The following is a 14,671-nucleotide window of genomic DNA, read 5'->3' on the forward strand; positions in this document are numbered from 1 at the left end:
TGGGCTCAGTGAGGCTGCAGAGAAGGACGCGCCTGTTTGTCTGTGTAAGACCTTCTTACGTCGAGCAGAAAAGGGTACTGAGGCGGCCAATGTGCAGAACACACTTTTTCACTGGGGTTTTTTTTTTTTTTTTTGGAAGATATGTTCAACAAATGTTTAAATTGTTCTAATGTGAACAATGTCAGAGTGACGTGTGAACAGTCAACCCTGGTTTGAATCATCTGAAGAAGGGAAAATTGTTACTAGCTATGGAAAAAACTTTTGATCAAGGCCCACATTTGCACACCGCTGCATCGCACTCACCTCCGGCACTGCGACTTACCGTCCAACTCCTCGTCACCTGCTGGAGGAAAGTGTTAATTTCTGGAGGCCGAGAGAAGCAGATCCCATAGCTAGTAACTCTGAGCAGGGAGGAGCAGTGTGTGCGCACATCGGCCCGGTCGTGTCGTTAAATCATCATCTCAGGATAAATCTCAGGTCTTACACAGAAAAACTCACTCGGTGATTTGAATATATTTGCTTTTGATTTTGATGTGTGATACAGCACACTGTCAGACTTACCAGGCCCATTAAACTTCATACTTACTTAATGACCTGCAGTAACCTATTCATTCCAAACAGCAGAATTGGGCACAGCTGAGGCTAGCGCCTACATTCTAAAAAACATACCCAAGAACGTGGAAGTAAAAATGAAATAAAAATGAATAAAATGACAAAAGGGCTGACAGGGAGAAAGCGGCTTCCCTGGACTCAAAGATGGTGCAAAAAGATTCTGGCTCCTGTAATTGTTTTTTTTTTTTTTTTTTTTTTTTTAAGACAGTAAGACACAAACACTAGAGAAAAAAAAACAACAACCTGTTGAGACAAACCCATAGAAAGAGAAGTTAAATGTCATGGTTAGAACTGGTAAACAGACCACATATTTCCAAACCACAGAACAAACATCAGTCTATGACCCAAGCAGAGGCCATACCTTTAGCCGTGGCCAGGTAAGCCTGCATGAAGGCATTGGCAGGTGCCTGGAAGAAAAAAACTCCTTCTTTCGGGAGAAACACAGAAGTATTCTGTACTTGTGAAGTACTTATGGGAGAGTACAAGGAGCACAACGCCTTGTAGTTATCTGCCTGAGATGACCACAGTACTTGGCCTCCATTTGAGCTGTGGTTTGAGGGACAGCTGAAACACTGTGGTCTGTTTTGAAGCCACAACCGTCATAAATCACAGTAATACCCGCTTCATTCACCATTTTGAACACAAGCATGATTTGACCTTCAGGAAAACTTTTGTGGCCCTTGGGGGGGGGTCAGCACAGGGTATCGGACAGGCGGAGGCGACTTGGGGCCGTACCTATGACACTCTTGGCGAATGATGCACGCTTGAGCGTGGCCAGGCCCAGGTCCCCGATCTTGACCGATCCTGTCGGACCTGTGATAAAAATGTTGTCGCACTTCAGGTCCCTGTGGATGATTGGGGGGGTCCGGGTGTGGAGGAAGTGGAGGCCCTTGAGGATCTGCCGGCACCAGCTGCGGAGCACTTTGATTTTCATCACCTTGAACCGCTTCAGATATCTGCGACGGGAACATTGCACAAGCATGAAGGTGACATCAATGTCTCCGATGAAGTCTTGAAGGTCCAGTGTGTAAAAATTTGGCTGGAGTTACAATTTTGATTGGTGCGAGTCGTCACTTTTAAAGAATGCACGGTCGTGGCCTTACGACACCGACTGGCATTCGACACTCACGTTTTCAGAGTGCCGGACGTCATGAGTTCTGTGACCAGCACAATGCACTTCCTGCCCTTGGAGGGACCCTCCCAGGAGTCGTAAAAGCGGACAATGTTGGGATGCTGCAGCCCCTTCAACATGCCCGCCTCCTCCTTGAAGCGCTGCCTCTCCGTCTTTGACAGCTTGCGATCCTGTAGTGGACGAGAGGCAGAATTACACATCAGAGGGCAACGATTGGATGACACCCAGGTTCATTCAGTGACGACAAGAATGTAAACACGTGAACAAAAAAAAAAACTTCCGGATTCCTTATCAGTGATTCCCCTTAACTGCGATAAAAACGAGTGCGTACAGCATATGCAGAAAAGATTTCGGGCTCTACAGTAATTCACAGTCAAACCATGACCACTGGATCTTTTTCTAAATATTTACAACAATAACCAGTCGGAATTCTGCCTTGGCTCAAACTGTTAACATAAGCAAACATCTGTTTGGGGTGCTGGCACCGTTAGATTGTCATAAAAATTATTTCTCAGCTCTTCAGAAATTCAGAGTCTGAAAATAGACCAAGCATTCTGCGTTCACCAGCAACTGTTTGCTGAGACAGCTGGTTGGAAAAAAACAACAAAAGAAACCAAGCTAACCAAAATGAGCAACTGGTACAAACAAAGAGCAGGCGAGATACTGGAGAGTGGATATCGAAGAGGGAAGAGACGTCTCCGATGAGTTTGATTGCCGTTCTCAAGTTTTCATGACCGATTCCTTGTGTGACCTACATTTACAGCGTGCTTCCACTAATGCAGACACAACGAGAGCCTGCAGACCAGGACCACAGCTGAAACCCCCAGAGACCTGGCCGTGGGCCAGCCTGACCAGGAAATTCAGCTCTGTTGTGAGTGCCAAGCCTTTGTGTGTGTCAGCAAGAGATAGAAAACTTTCCAGTGAGTGACATCGCTTGGGAAAAAAACAAAAAACAACAGCGAGAAAAAAAAAGCACAGAAGCAAATATTCTTTGCTCGAGGTGATGTGGGGGAATACTTTCACTAGCGTGCACGGGGCCAACTTCGGACAGATGCAAATTACAAGTTAAAAGGAGACATGTGCGAGCAGGCCGGGCGCAGAGGGAGGACTCTGGGTTTGGTGGGATTGTTAGGAAACAGTTGTTTTACGGCTGAGCCATCAGGGCTACGCCGTGCACTTGCACCAACTGACCTACATACTGGAATATTTATCTGATGAGGCACTGGTTCCTCTTTTCCTACCGCGCACCATGTCGACAGTCATGCCAAACACCCATGTTAGAATTCACAGCGGCAGATCTGGTGGCCTTGACTGCGCAACAACCCCGTGGGCGCAAATAGCAAACTACAACCGGAACGACAACAGGTGGGGTTGAGTGTCACACTGACATCATTTTAAAATAGCAACAGGCTCATTTTCTCTTTTTCAAAAGTTGCTTTCGATGACTGAGGAAAACTTTAAACCGAGAATCAAAGCTCTTAAAATCCAGTGCAAATGTCAACGTTAAAGATGATGATACATTCGAGCAAAAATATAAATGAGCTTGGTGAAAAATTAAGAATGATAAAGCAGACTCCTCTGGAACACCCTTTGTGTAAGCTTCCCTTGTATGTAATGCAGCGCAAGCCAAAACAAACTCATTAAACTGCCGGCTAACCACACAAGAGAAATAAAGGCCAAGGGTTTGTTTAAAAAAAAAAAAATGCTTGAGGAAATGATAGTGTCATAATCACAAGACACAGACAGCAGTCCCGCAGACTGTCACTTGAATTCATACCAGAGAAAGTAAGTCATGCCAGGCAGGTGATGTAAAGATAAAAACGCTCCCAGCAGCCGGGTCCTACTTCAGAAATAGTTTGACGTGTGTTTTAACAGTTGGTAAGAAAATCTTAGAGAATTAACTTAAATAAAACATGTATTAATATAGCAGCAGCACCATTGCATCACTCTGGCTACACAGTCATCCAGAGATTCATTCTGAAGCATATTCTTCACATTATTGCAAACTCTTAACACTGCCTTGCTTTGGGCTTTGCAAAATTTCTTGGAAAGAATTTTTTCCTTTCCACAAAAGAAAAGAAAAGAAAAAAAAGTGTGTTTTTTTTCACGTCACTTTGATGTGAAAAGCCGACAGGCATCCTGATTGCCGTGTCAAGACTGCAGCTGAATGTGAATCACGTCGGCCCCGTCGAAGGGAGGGAGCGTGAGTCAGCTGGCTGGAAGAGCAGCGCTGCCGCCACTGCCTCGACAATAACGCCCTCAGCCGTAAAAAAAAGCAAGCTGGCTTTGATGAGTTTTCCAACGCAATAAAGAGGAAAACGTCAGGAAGAATCAAGTGCTTGAACTCATAAAACCGTAAACGAAAGCCAAACCAGGTGACTCGCCGCGTTGGAAGCGGCGGCCCTGCAGAGTCAGCGCAAGACGAGTGATTCAGTTCATCGTCACGCTCCTCAACAAGCCACGACCAAGCAACCCCCGGTTAGAGCTACTGACATAGTTCCGTAGTCTGTCAAGTGTCATACAGAACGCAGCCCTACCTAAAACTATACAAGCAGCAGCATAAGTATGAGGATGTGTGAATAAAAACTTCACTTTCAAAATGCACTAATTGTACTTTACAAGAATGAAAACATCAATAAAGACTGAGAGCCAACAGCCGACTACAATAGTTTGGTGTATTTAGGTAGAGCTGCCTTGCTAAAAAATAAAATAAACAAATTAAATCATCAATCAACCAAATTTATGTAATAACTGCCCTTTCAATAATAATCAGAATATATTAATAACTTTTTTTTTCAGTCTTAATTCCATCAATTTTACCCCCCCCAAAAAATGACAGACCACATGTAATACCAGATACCAGGGAATCACAAAAGGACGGAGCAGAAATATTGTCCCTCGGCAGGAATATTATAAATACCCCAACTGCTCTAAAAATAGAGAGACAGCCTGTGATGGTGCTACGGGCTGGTTCTGTCAGGTCCACACTGAGGTTGACACTGAGGATGCAGCCAACAGGCCATTAAAAAAAAAAAAAAAAAAAAAAAAAAAAATCAAAAAGCTCCAGCAGGAGAAGCTGCCTCGTAAACGCAACCAATCCAGAACAGTGTACATGCATCCGCTCTCCAGTCATGGAAGACTTGCTTTGTGCGTCACGCCACCCTTTGATCCTTGACCACCAGCCAGTGACAGTCAATGTTTGTCCGTGCTAATAATGCCTGTGTGAAATTCTTCATACATTTTGATTCAAGGTGAGCATTGTGACTCCCCAGAGTAGGAGGAGAGGCCGTGTAGGATGGACCGCTGGTAAATAAAGCCACTGCCCGTTCAAGCTCGGATGCAATTTGGTTTGCTTTTTTTTCACCTTCTTTTTATTAATTCAGAACCTCATGAAGGCAAAAGAAAAGATGCCGTTGCGACCCAAGCATTGAGAGACAGCACCCCCAATCATATCCCATAGGATGGCATCAGCCAGCTGGCCAGGCAGCTCACGCAGTTGCTGGAGCATGCTTGGAGTTCTCTTTCTCATCTTTCAACGCTGGCTGGCCGGCCGGGGCCAGGAATGGGGAGGAAGGAGGTGTGGACTGGGGGATGACAAGGCCCAAGACGGATGAGCAAGCAAGAAACGGGAGGCTCCCAAATTTTTTCTATTTCCCCCTCCACTTCCTGTGTGTGGTGACCTACTTATTGTTCAGACATGCCTGCAATGCAGGATCCGAAACAAATGTGTGGGTTCAAGAGGGAGGTTACGAAAAAAAAAGGGGGTCAGATGTCTGAAAAAAAAAAAAAACCTTTGGCAGGGTCGGCAGAAGAATCTTGAGCAGCAGGAATCTCTTCACGCAAACTTTCCAAGGACAACAAACGGCTGCACTGAAATACCAGTTGACAAATGGATTCAATTATTTGGTCCAACAAAATGAACATATAGTTAAGTTCACGAGGACATTTATTTTCCATCTTAAAGAGTTAGACCAATCTCATTATGATTTGCAATACATTTGGATATTAAATGCCTCGGTTTGTACGCTTCACGACAGTACAAGAAGAACCACGCCGAGGAAACAAGACCACCCTGGTACCGGAACAATTTAACGCAGGATTTCAAACATTTTCCAGGCTTTGCAGCTGCGGAATGAGCACTGCGGTGTCACAGCAAGGTTAATATGGCACTAGAATGTTTTCTCTGTTTAAGAAAGATTAAAGGATTTCACGGGGGGGGGGAACCTGTCAGACTCGTTGCTCGAGTGCTGCTGCAGCTTCCAGATGACACCGGGCTCCCAGCGAGCGCACGGCTCGATACCGATGACTTTCCGTGTCTCCGATTCTGGGGTCTGGCGAAAACACCGACGGTTCACTTGGCGACACATCCGCTCGCTCGTCTCTGACAAACCTCAGAGAGTGTTTGTCACCCCGTTTTCGTGCTGCAGACAAAACGGAAGCAGTAGGACTGAAACACCTAAAGCCTGCCTACTTTTAATCTATTTTTTATATATAATTTCAACAACAAAAAAAAACACTGAACAAGTAATAAGTTAAAGAAGACGGTCTGATAAATCATCAGACCATGAAAGGAGCTTTTGAGACATGAATGGACTGCATGGAACACTCGTGATCATGGGACAGCTTTAACAACCATGTGAGGGGGGGGATTTCAGATCTTTGTGCGAGGGCGGAAGAGCGTTCAGCGAGCGTGAGGAAACGTGGGTTCACTTGAGAAAGTTTTCGCGTGCCTCTGAACAAAGTCGGGTCATTTTCCTACAAGCAGACATGGACGGGGGGGGGGGGGGGGGGGGCGCTTCAAACCCAAACCTCTCCGTCCCCAGGGATCGACGACGCACGAGAAACGTGCATGTAAGCAGCCTGATAAGCCTCAAAACAATCAGCGTTGACTTTTGCCTCCTCAATAGTCAGAGATTTCAGCCACAAGCAAAGCCCCCCCCCCCCGACATTTACTGTTCAGAGCAAACCCGTTTGGTGGTCAATGAGGACGGCTGTGTTGTATTCATTACTCCGGCTGGTTTTCAGGCTCAACAGAAGAGAAATAAGGGGGTAAAAAGTGGAAAAGAGATTTGGCCCGGGCTGATCGGCCTCCTTCGCTTCACACGGGAGATTCCTCTATCAGGAATGTGACCCATTTTACATTCATACGAGTGGTGCGAGAGACTGAGCATGCGCCCTGGCTAGGCCTGCGCGAGGGGGGGGAGGGGCACGTGCCTGTAATCTTCACATTGTTCTGAAAGCAGAGTGCATGTGCAGCTATGAGCTGCCGTGTGAGGCCTGTGCCTCTCATGGCAGAGTGAAAGCGTGACAGGAAAAGCAAACATTCATGTGGCAAACGAGGTCAAATTTCGCTGAGGGCCGTGAAGGTGCCTTAACTGGGCCCACAGCGGAACTTCCATTTTTTTGGGGGGGGGAGAGCAATCTTAGCGTCTGTGCACGCAAACTCTGGAGCGAACCGAAGCTTATTTGATCCTGAAAAATTGCGTTCAGACACACGACATCAGAGTGCAGGCTGAAATGAAGTCGCAGGAATCTTCCTTCAGCACAAGGAAGCTATTTTCTCAACTCGTCAATGCTGATTTTGAAATTGTACCTTAATTGGTCCCTTTTTTTAAAACCCTCTTTAAACACTGTTTAAATATGTTCGACTTTCAACGACTGTTCAACTGACTCATTTACGACATTTACTGGGCTGCAGTGAAAGGAGAGTCACTTCTATTCATTTTAAATGTTGTTTAGCTGATGCTTAGAGCCAGCTGTGTAAAATCATCGCAGTCTAGCCAATTACGGGCTTAAATCCAAATCTGGTGCGATCATGTTCTAGAATTTAAGTCACACCAACCAGCTGGTGGAGCTGCAGCCGAAAAGGAAAATCAAAATAACATTTTCCTCTGCTAAACTGCTTTGACAAACGCAAGACGAGAGCAACAGTCAAACAATATTTAAAACAACAACAACAACTACGGCTCGTGGAACAAAAGAAACAACGATAGCCGACGTCGTACCTGCAACTCGCACCAGGCCACCTCTACTGTGGTCTCCGTGTCCAATCCTTTATACACAGTCTTGAAAGATCCACGTCCAATTTCAATGTCAAATTTCAGGAAGCGTCCGTCCGGCGATGTTCCCACTGCTTTGGTCTCAGCCTCCTCGATATCGTCCAGCACTTTCTTCTCGGCCTCCCTCTGCTCGGCCTCGGCTCGCGCCTTGGCCGAGTCCTTGTCTCCTTCGTCCTCTCCTTCTTCGTGATGTACCTTCACCTCGGCGGCGTTTTCCGAGTCCGGCGGACAGGGTGCTTCTGTTCCCGGGCACGGTGCGGTCGGGGCGGCGGTCACCACCTCCCCGTCGAAGATGTCTCGCGCCACGGGCGGCTCCTGCTCCAACGGGGTCACCTCTACCTTGGCGATCTCGATGGTCTTCACCTCCTCCACGCCCTCTCTCGCATTCTTTGTCGAATCCTTAGACTTGTCCGTGATCGGTTCCACCCTGGAGGAGTGAACGACCTCGGCCACCTGTTTCCGCAAAGTGAGCGTCTCCCGCTGCTGAAGCCTCTGAGGAGCGGGGATGGGGATCTTGCTGGGCAGAGGGAGCGCCAACGCCGTGGCGTTGGAGTCGCTGATGACGCTGCGGCGGAAGAACCGGTGCTCGGGGTTGCAGCGGTCACGCTCCATGGTGTGATGGCGCCGCCTCACTTCCGCTGGCCGGCCTTCGCTGACCATCGAGTCGGACCCTGAACTGGGGCCATTTCCACTTTTCGGAGGGGGAGCCAGGAACTTCACCATTTTGGCGTCTGGCTTTTCCGACATCCCACCACCCACACAAACAGTTAGGGGGTACTATACCAGAAAAAATTAAAAATCAGTACTTTTCCATGTTCTCCTGGTGGGCTTACACAAGCGGCGTTGATGTGAGGTTTTAAAAAGGAACAAAAAAAAAAAAAAAAGGATAGAAAGTCGTAAAACTTTCTCCGCCTGTCTTTCCTATGTCCTAAAGTGAGTCTTTATACGGGTGCAGAGACTGCAGATGTAAACTTGAAGGTGTTCTCTGGCAAACACTGAAAGTTTGAACACCGAGGCAGTGCGCAGATTTTAAAGGCTGACAAACAAGTCTTTTCAGGTTCGCATCATCCATTCTGTAAGACGCAGGTTGAAGTTCCTTTCAAGCATTAAGATTGCGCTGCTCCTTCCGTCTGCAGACATGGGCAAGACAAACGATACTGTGGTGTGGCGCCGCTCCGGATGAACTGCAAAAGACACAAAAAGGAAAATCAACTTGAAATGCTTCTTATTGTAATCTACATACATACAACAGGATTGTGCTTAGGTTGACACCCTTCAATTGCAGATTCATTTGTTGTTAGCCTGATGTGCGCCGCTGCCTTAAAGAGACACCAAAGGCAACGCCAGACTCGGTGGAGGGCGAGTACATAATCACAGGGGTCAAGGGGGCTTTCAGCCATAACCATGATCTATTGACTTAATGCAAAGACACCCATCAGCGCAACTTTTGGACTTTCTAGAACTGTGGAATCTTGCTGAGTAGAGGAACACACGTTGACTTCAAAGGAAGGAAATTGATGGGTTGCATAAACTTTTAGCGGACGTTTTGAGCGCAGACTGACCTTTATTGTTCGTATGTTGGCCTTAACTACTCACATGGCATGAATTGTTACACATTGGCAAGTGGGTACAAGACGGGTTGGACTAAAAAGAAAACGTCCAGCTTCAACAGCAACAGTGCGATGAAGGTCTCGGCACCTCAAGCGTAGATGCAACAACATTTCCATATGCCATACTCCAGTTGGTCCACATCCAGACCGGATTCTTTTTTACGCACGACAAAGCCCTCTTTGTCCCCACCCAGTTTTAATAATAATTTTCAGAAATATGCAGAATGCGCAGTAAAGCTCTGACTTTCAGGGTTAGTTGGTCTTTAATAACACTGCTTTTATTACAATCACAGTTTGGGGCATTCACTAAACCATTCATCACAAAAATCAAACAGCATTACCTCTTTGGGCTGACCAGCAACTTAATTACAGTATTTACAGCGTGACTGAACAAAATTTATACGATCTGAAGCAACAACAATCTTGTGTCATTCCTTTTTGAACAAATACTTTGTCTTTGCTCTAAAGTTGTCTTTTATGTTGTTTTTTTTCCTTATGTCACGTAATCAATTCTAAATTGAAAAATGAGCCCAGAATTCTCACTTTATGCTCTTTCAACTGAATTCCAAGTGGGTGGATCCATTCCTGCGCTGAATTGCAAAACATGGAAACAAAGTGGAAATGAAGGCAGCTCTGACACCACTTTGGATTCAAGAAGCCACAAAATCCCCCCAAACAAAGCACAACAAGGGAAAGTATAGCAAACTACCTTTATATACCACATCTTGACCATAATAAGGGCTAAACCCTGTCGTTTCACTGTGCAACCCGGTGTTGTACAAAGACAAATAAAGCACTTATTGGACAAAATGCTGCTGTTGTTCCTTGCGCATAATGGCAAATTGACTTTGGCTGCAACACAGTGAAATGTTATTAAACGCTCCTTGTAGGTAAGAGTAATATATAACTCAGGTTTGGTCCACACCATTAGCAGCAATGCTTGGCTTATGTGGCATTCGTCCCGAAAATATATTTACGCTCCCACAGACTGAGCGACTTTTGACGGCTATTACTTACTCCGCTAAGTGAGCACTTGCGATTGATCTGAACATGCGATACCAACAGCCGAACACACAAGCAGAAAGCAGATCAATAACTTCAATTAATAACTCAAACTCTCTGCGTAAAGCGCCACTTTGAGTTGCGGATGCCTGCAGCCGTAACTACGGAGTAGAACAAAACTAAGGATGCAACAGACGACTGTCATTTGGTGACATTTACTCTATACTTTACGCATTTCTACAGTTATGGTCACTTCTCTAATAAAGATGCGCTCTTGCCAAGACGACTATTGCAATTAATGAGGTCGATTAACGCTCAATAGTCACCCCATGTTACTCTGCTGTGTTTGCTATCGCCAGCGTAGGTAACAGCAGCGTTCAGACGCAAACCTGCTTTATATTTGCGCACCACATCACCAAAACACATACGGCACATACGGCGTCAGTGAACCAAACCGGGTTTGGAATAAGCACAAATCTCTTACTCACTTGATCCTTCGCCGCCTTAAAAATGGCACTGCAGTATTTTTGCAATGGCAACATCGAGGATACAAAGCGAGGAGGAGCAGCATCGGCTCTTTGTTAGCCTGCTAACGAGCCCGCAGATAGCGCCGAGCTACTTAGCCGCCGCGTCGTTAGCTGATCCTTAACCAGTGAAACGTTAACCGACGATGAATCATTTACCACGTCACGTCTTTTCAAAATACACTGCGCCCCGGCGTTGGCTATTTAAAAGATCCAGACGGCTGCTGCTCCTCCAGTCTACGCACTGGTGCCAATTATGCCATGATATCCGTGCAATTCCATCCCAACATTAACGCTTGTTCTCGTCGTCATTGCCAAATTGACCGTTTTCAAGTCATATTAAGCCGAGCTAACGCACCGGATGCGCTGCTGTGACGCTGGTTAAAACGCCAACAGGCGGTGACAGCTAGATAGCACTGCGGCTAGCACCACAGCTAACCTTAGCTACGGGGCTTTGCTAATGGCCTACAGAACCAGACCCACCTTCTGCTTGTTCCCATTCAATTCAACGCTATCGTGAAAACTATTATGGGAGGGGATAATTACACTCAGCCATATTTTATTGTAATCATTACATTCTTATAATTTAGGCCACTGGTTTACTGATGTGTATCCTCGCCGTTTAACGGCTAAGCAACAATTTCTCGACGATCCCAGGTTGCGCTAACACCTAGCCACATAGCATTTGACAACCTACCGGTGGCGGAGAACTTACCTCGGTGTCGTATCCACAACACAACTAACGGTCATCGACGTTTAAATTCTCCCTATAATAGAGGTAATCCCAAATAGGCTTTGTAAAATAGGACACGAGTACATCATCCGTTGGTTGATTTCTTTTAGACAGATACGCTCGTCTAAAGAATATCAAAGTTGCGATTTATGGACTGACAGACAGACGCGCAGTTGCTTCATATTGACGAAGAAACGGGTTTTCCGAAGCGCCTGCGCCTGAGAGAGATGACCTCATAATCACAACACACCTACTTGTTATCAAAAATGGATTTCGGAGCGTTATTTCAGTGGATACGTTTGAAAAGATGGGACCTCTGATGCGGAGTATTGTGGCTTTTATTCATGAAATTTCATTGAAATGCCACAAAAAGTGTAATATCAAGACTGCTGTGAGAGAAAAATACATTGAACGCGTCCAATATCTATGGATGAATTAAACATTGAATAACATGATGAGTAATTCTTGTTTACCTCTAAGGTCTATAAAAAACAGTTATGCTCTCAACACAATTACTTATATCCTTATATCTATATATCGTTTAACTATAGCAAGTCTCAAACCTGCTATGTAGCCGCATTAATAACTTCTAAGACTAAAACATGTGCGGTGTCACTTGAGTTCCTTTAAATCCACCAAGCACCCATATACAAAGCAAACAGTATAATATTTCCTATCTTATATATTACATGTGGATCACATGTCTGGAACTGACAAACTCAGTGGCAGCTGCAGATATGTTTGCTAGTGAGCACTGCCCCCTGCTGGTGCATGTTTAAATTAGCATTGTGTTCGGGTTTCAACGTATCTCTCTCTCTCTCTCTCTCTCTCTCTCTCTCTCTCTCTCTTTCTCTCTCTCTCTCTCTCTCGCTCAAAAATAAATAAATGAAAAATAAAATAAAATAAAATAATAGAACTAAGCAGTTACCACGGTCTGTGCAACAATGATTCCACCTAATAAAGACACGTGTAATCTATATTTTCTTTACAAATTTAACTCTGCTCTCACCCTGGTATGCTTTTCATGTATACATATACGTGTGCGTTTGATCAGCCTTCATTTAATCAACGTTGATCCACGTAAAGCAACGTTTCCAGACACAAACATGCTCACGAGCCTGCTTTTCGCCCGTGTGTTGTAAAGGCCCTTCGGACGACGAGCTCGTGAACGCGCTTCTAAAATTCAAGCGTGGCGAGCGAGGGGCGTCGTGGACGCGCACAGGGAGGGGAGGGGAGGGGCGGGGTTAGGGGAGCTTGACGTCAGCGAGGCGCCCTGGCTGGCTCGCTCTCCCGAGCCGCTGCTGCTACTACTGCCTGGCCAAAAGATGGCAAAATCAGATAGACGTCTTCCCAGCACTATGAGCGTAAAATGACGGTTTTTGCAGCGGAACCCCGTTTGACAGAGGACTCAGTGTTGTCACCCGTCTGAGGTTCGGCAGACAACGAGAAAAAGGTAGTTTTATCCTGGGTGGGTTTTCCACGGCGGGCTATTGTTGGTGTGTTAGCAGAGAGGGAGAGAGGAAAAAACTGGAGGTTCTGCTCGACCACAGAAATGTGATGGGTTTAAGCCTCCGAGTGTCAAGGCTAGCTAAGGTTTAACGAAGGCGCGTTTCATTCGTGTATTCTTAATACATATGTATATTTGATTACCCCCCCCGCCCCCTTCAGAGCAAGCTAATGCAAATGTGTGAGTGTTGGAGATAACCGTGCCCGGAAAGCGAGCAGCCCTCCTGTAACGTTAGTAGAGGAAAATGGATCCGGTGTGATGAGGGTGTCTCCGAGGCAGAACCTACCCTCCGCTTCTGGCTTGTGGCAGCGTTTCAACGCGCATTTAATGTGTTATATATACATTTTTTTTTTTTTATTTTTAGCCTATGTATTTCCATCACACGTCCAACTATCAATCCGACACTATCCGTGTAGACCAGTAGATTCCCCCCCACCACCACTACATACGATGTCCATCACGGACAAACCCCTTTTCCCTCCCTTTGCTAGTCGTTTACACACAGCGTCAGCACATTGGAACAAAGGCGACGAAAACCTCGCATTAATTCTGTTGACTCGGAGCCACAAACATTGGCATCCTTAATTTTACCCGAGGGGGGGAAAAAGAAAGAAGACGATATGTCTCCCTGTTTCGGGAAGGCTGGCCGACCTGGAATGGCTCTCCCTCTCTGTGTGTGTTAGCGTTAGCCATTAGCAAGGCCACGCAGACGACTGGCCACTTTAAATGGCTGTGCTTGAAATGCAGTCCAGTACGAACGAAATGCAGTTCAGTACGAACTCGGTGCAGAACCTGGCTACACCAGCCCAGTTGCAAGCCTGAAGTTCCTCCAGCCGTGTTGCATTGGAGGTTGTTGTTGTTGTTTTTTTTTGTTTTTTTTTGACTGTGCATTAAGCCTGACGTGCTATAAGTTCCCAACAGCACTAACTCGGTATATTAAAGAACAGACTTGTAACTCAGTGGGCTTCTTGGCAGCTATTGCATGCATATCTTATACATCAAAGGTTGCCCCCAGTTAGCCCCATTTGTAAAGAAAGAAGAAAAATCCAGCGATCCTCCGGACTTTACATGTTGCATAACTGTTAGTGCCGCATGAGGAAATCCAGTTCACACAGTGAAGCCCGATGCAGTCTGGATCTCTGATCTCATGTTTCTGAGTGTCTGCGGGTGGTCAGAACACAAACCCCGTTTGACATCGGTTGTGATCCTGGGTTGCAGGAGTCGGAGGGGAGACGTTTGAATAAACATATGGCTGATTTTGCATGTGTTGTGATGTCTGATTGGTGGCAATCGTGTGTTACAATGTTCTGCTACTTATGGGGGCATTATGTGTTTTCCTTGCAGGTTGTTTCTTTGTAGCTCCTGGCGACTGAGGAGCATTTATTAGCATCGTCTAAAGGTGGAAGGCCTCGCGGAAACATCATTATCATGAACATTGCCCACAGTTTCTGAATCAGAAGCGGGAATTGTCAGCAGATAATCACCCCCCCCC

At 45.9% G+C, this 14,671-nt stretch overlaps 1 protein-coding gene and 1 long non-coding RNA gene across 6 annotated transcripts in view; one reads left to right on the top strand and one right to left on the bottom strand.

Moving 5' to 3' along the window:
- Window positions 1-11,878, bottom strand: part of LOC142880818 (serine/threonine-protein kinase WNK1-like) — a 25,655-nt gene extending 13,777 nt beyond the window's left edge. For 4 of the 5 annotated variants that reach the window (XM_076014766.1, XM_076014767.1, XM_076014765.1 and 1 more), the window contains exons 1-4: window positions 11,655-11,878; window positions 7,750-8,987; window positions 1,742-1,914; window positions 1,348-1,568 (exon numbers count right to left, since the gene is read on the bottom strand). In XM_076014766.1, the coding sequence (XP_075870881.1) occupies window positions 1,348-1,568; window positions 1,742-1,914; window positions 7,750-8,550 (1,195 nt within the window). In that variant the 5' untranslated portion in view covers window positions 8,551-8,987; window positions 11,655-11,878. Of the gene's footprint in view, window positions 1-1,347; window positions 1,569-1,741; window positions 1,915-7,749; window positions 8,988-10,903; window positions 11,081-11,654 lie in introns of those variants that run through there. The other variant, XM_076014763.1, reaches the window with a different exon arrangement.
- A 1,031-nt stretch (window positions 11,879-12,909) lies between these two features.
- Window positions 12,910-14,664, top strand: LOC142880822 (uncharacterized). Its single transcript, XR_012925475.1, has 2 exons — window positions 12,910-13,125; window positions 14,524-14,664. It is a non-coding gene; the product is annotated as an uncharacterized LOC142880822 (long non-coding RNA).
- Window positions 14,665-14,671: the final 7 nt, after the last annotated feature.

Source organism: Nelusetta ayraudi, unplaced genomic scaffold, assembly GCF_046127955.1.
Source record: "Nelusetta ayraudi isolate G7.1 ecotype Tasmania unplaced genomic scaffold, CSIRO-AGI_Nayr_v1 ptg000173l, whole genome shotgun sequence".
In the NCBI taxonomy this organism is placed as follows: Eukaryota; Metazoa; Chordata; class Actinopteri; order Tetraodontiformes; family Monacanthidae; genus Nelusetta; species Nelusetta ayraudi.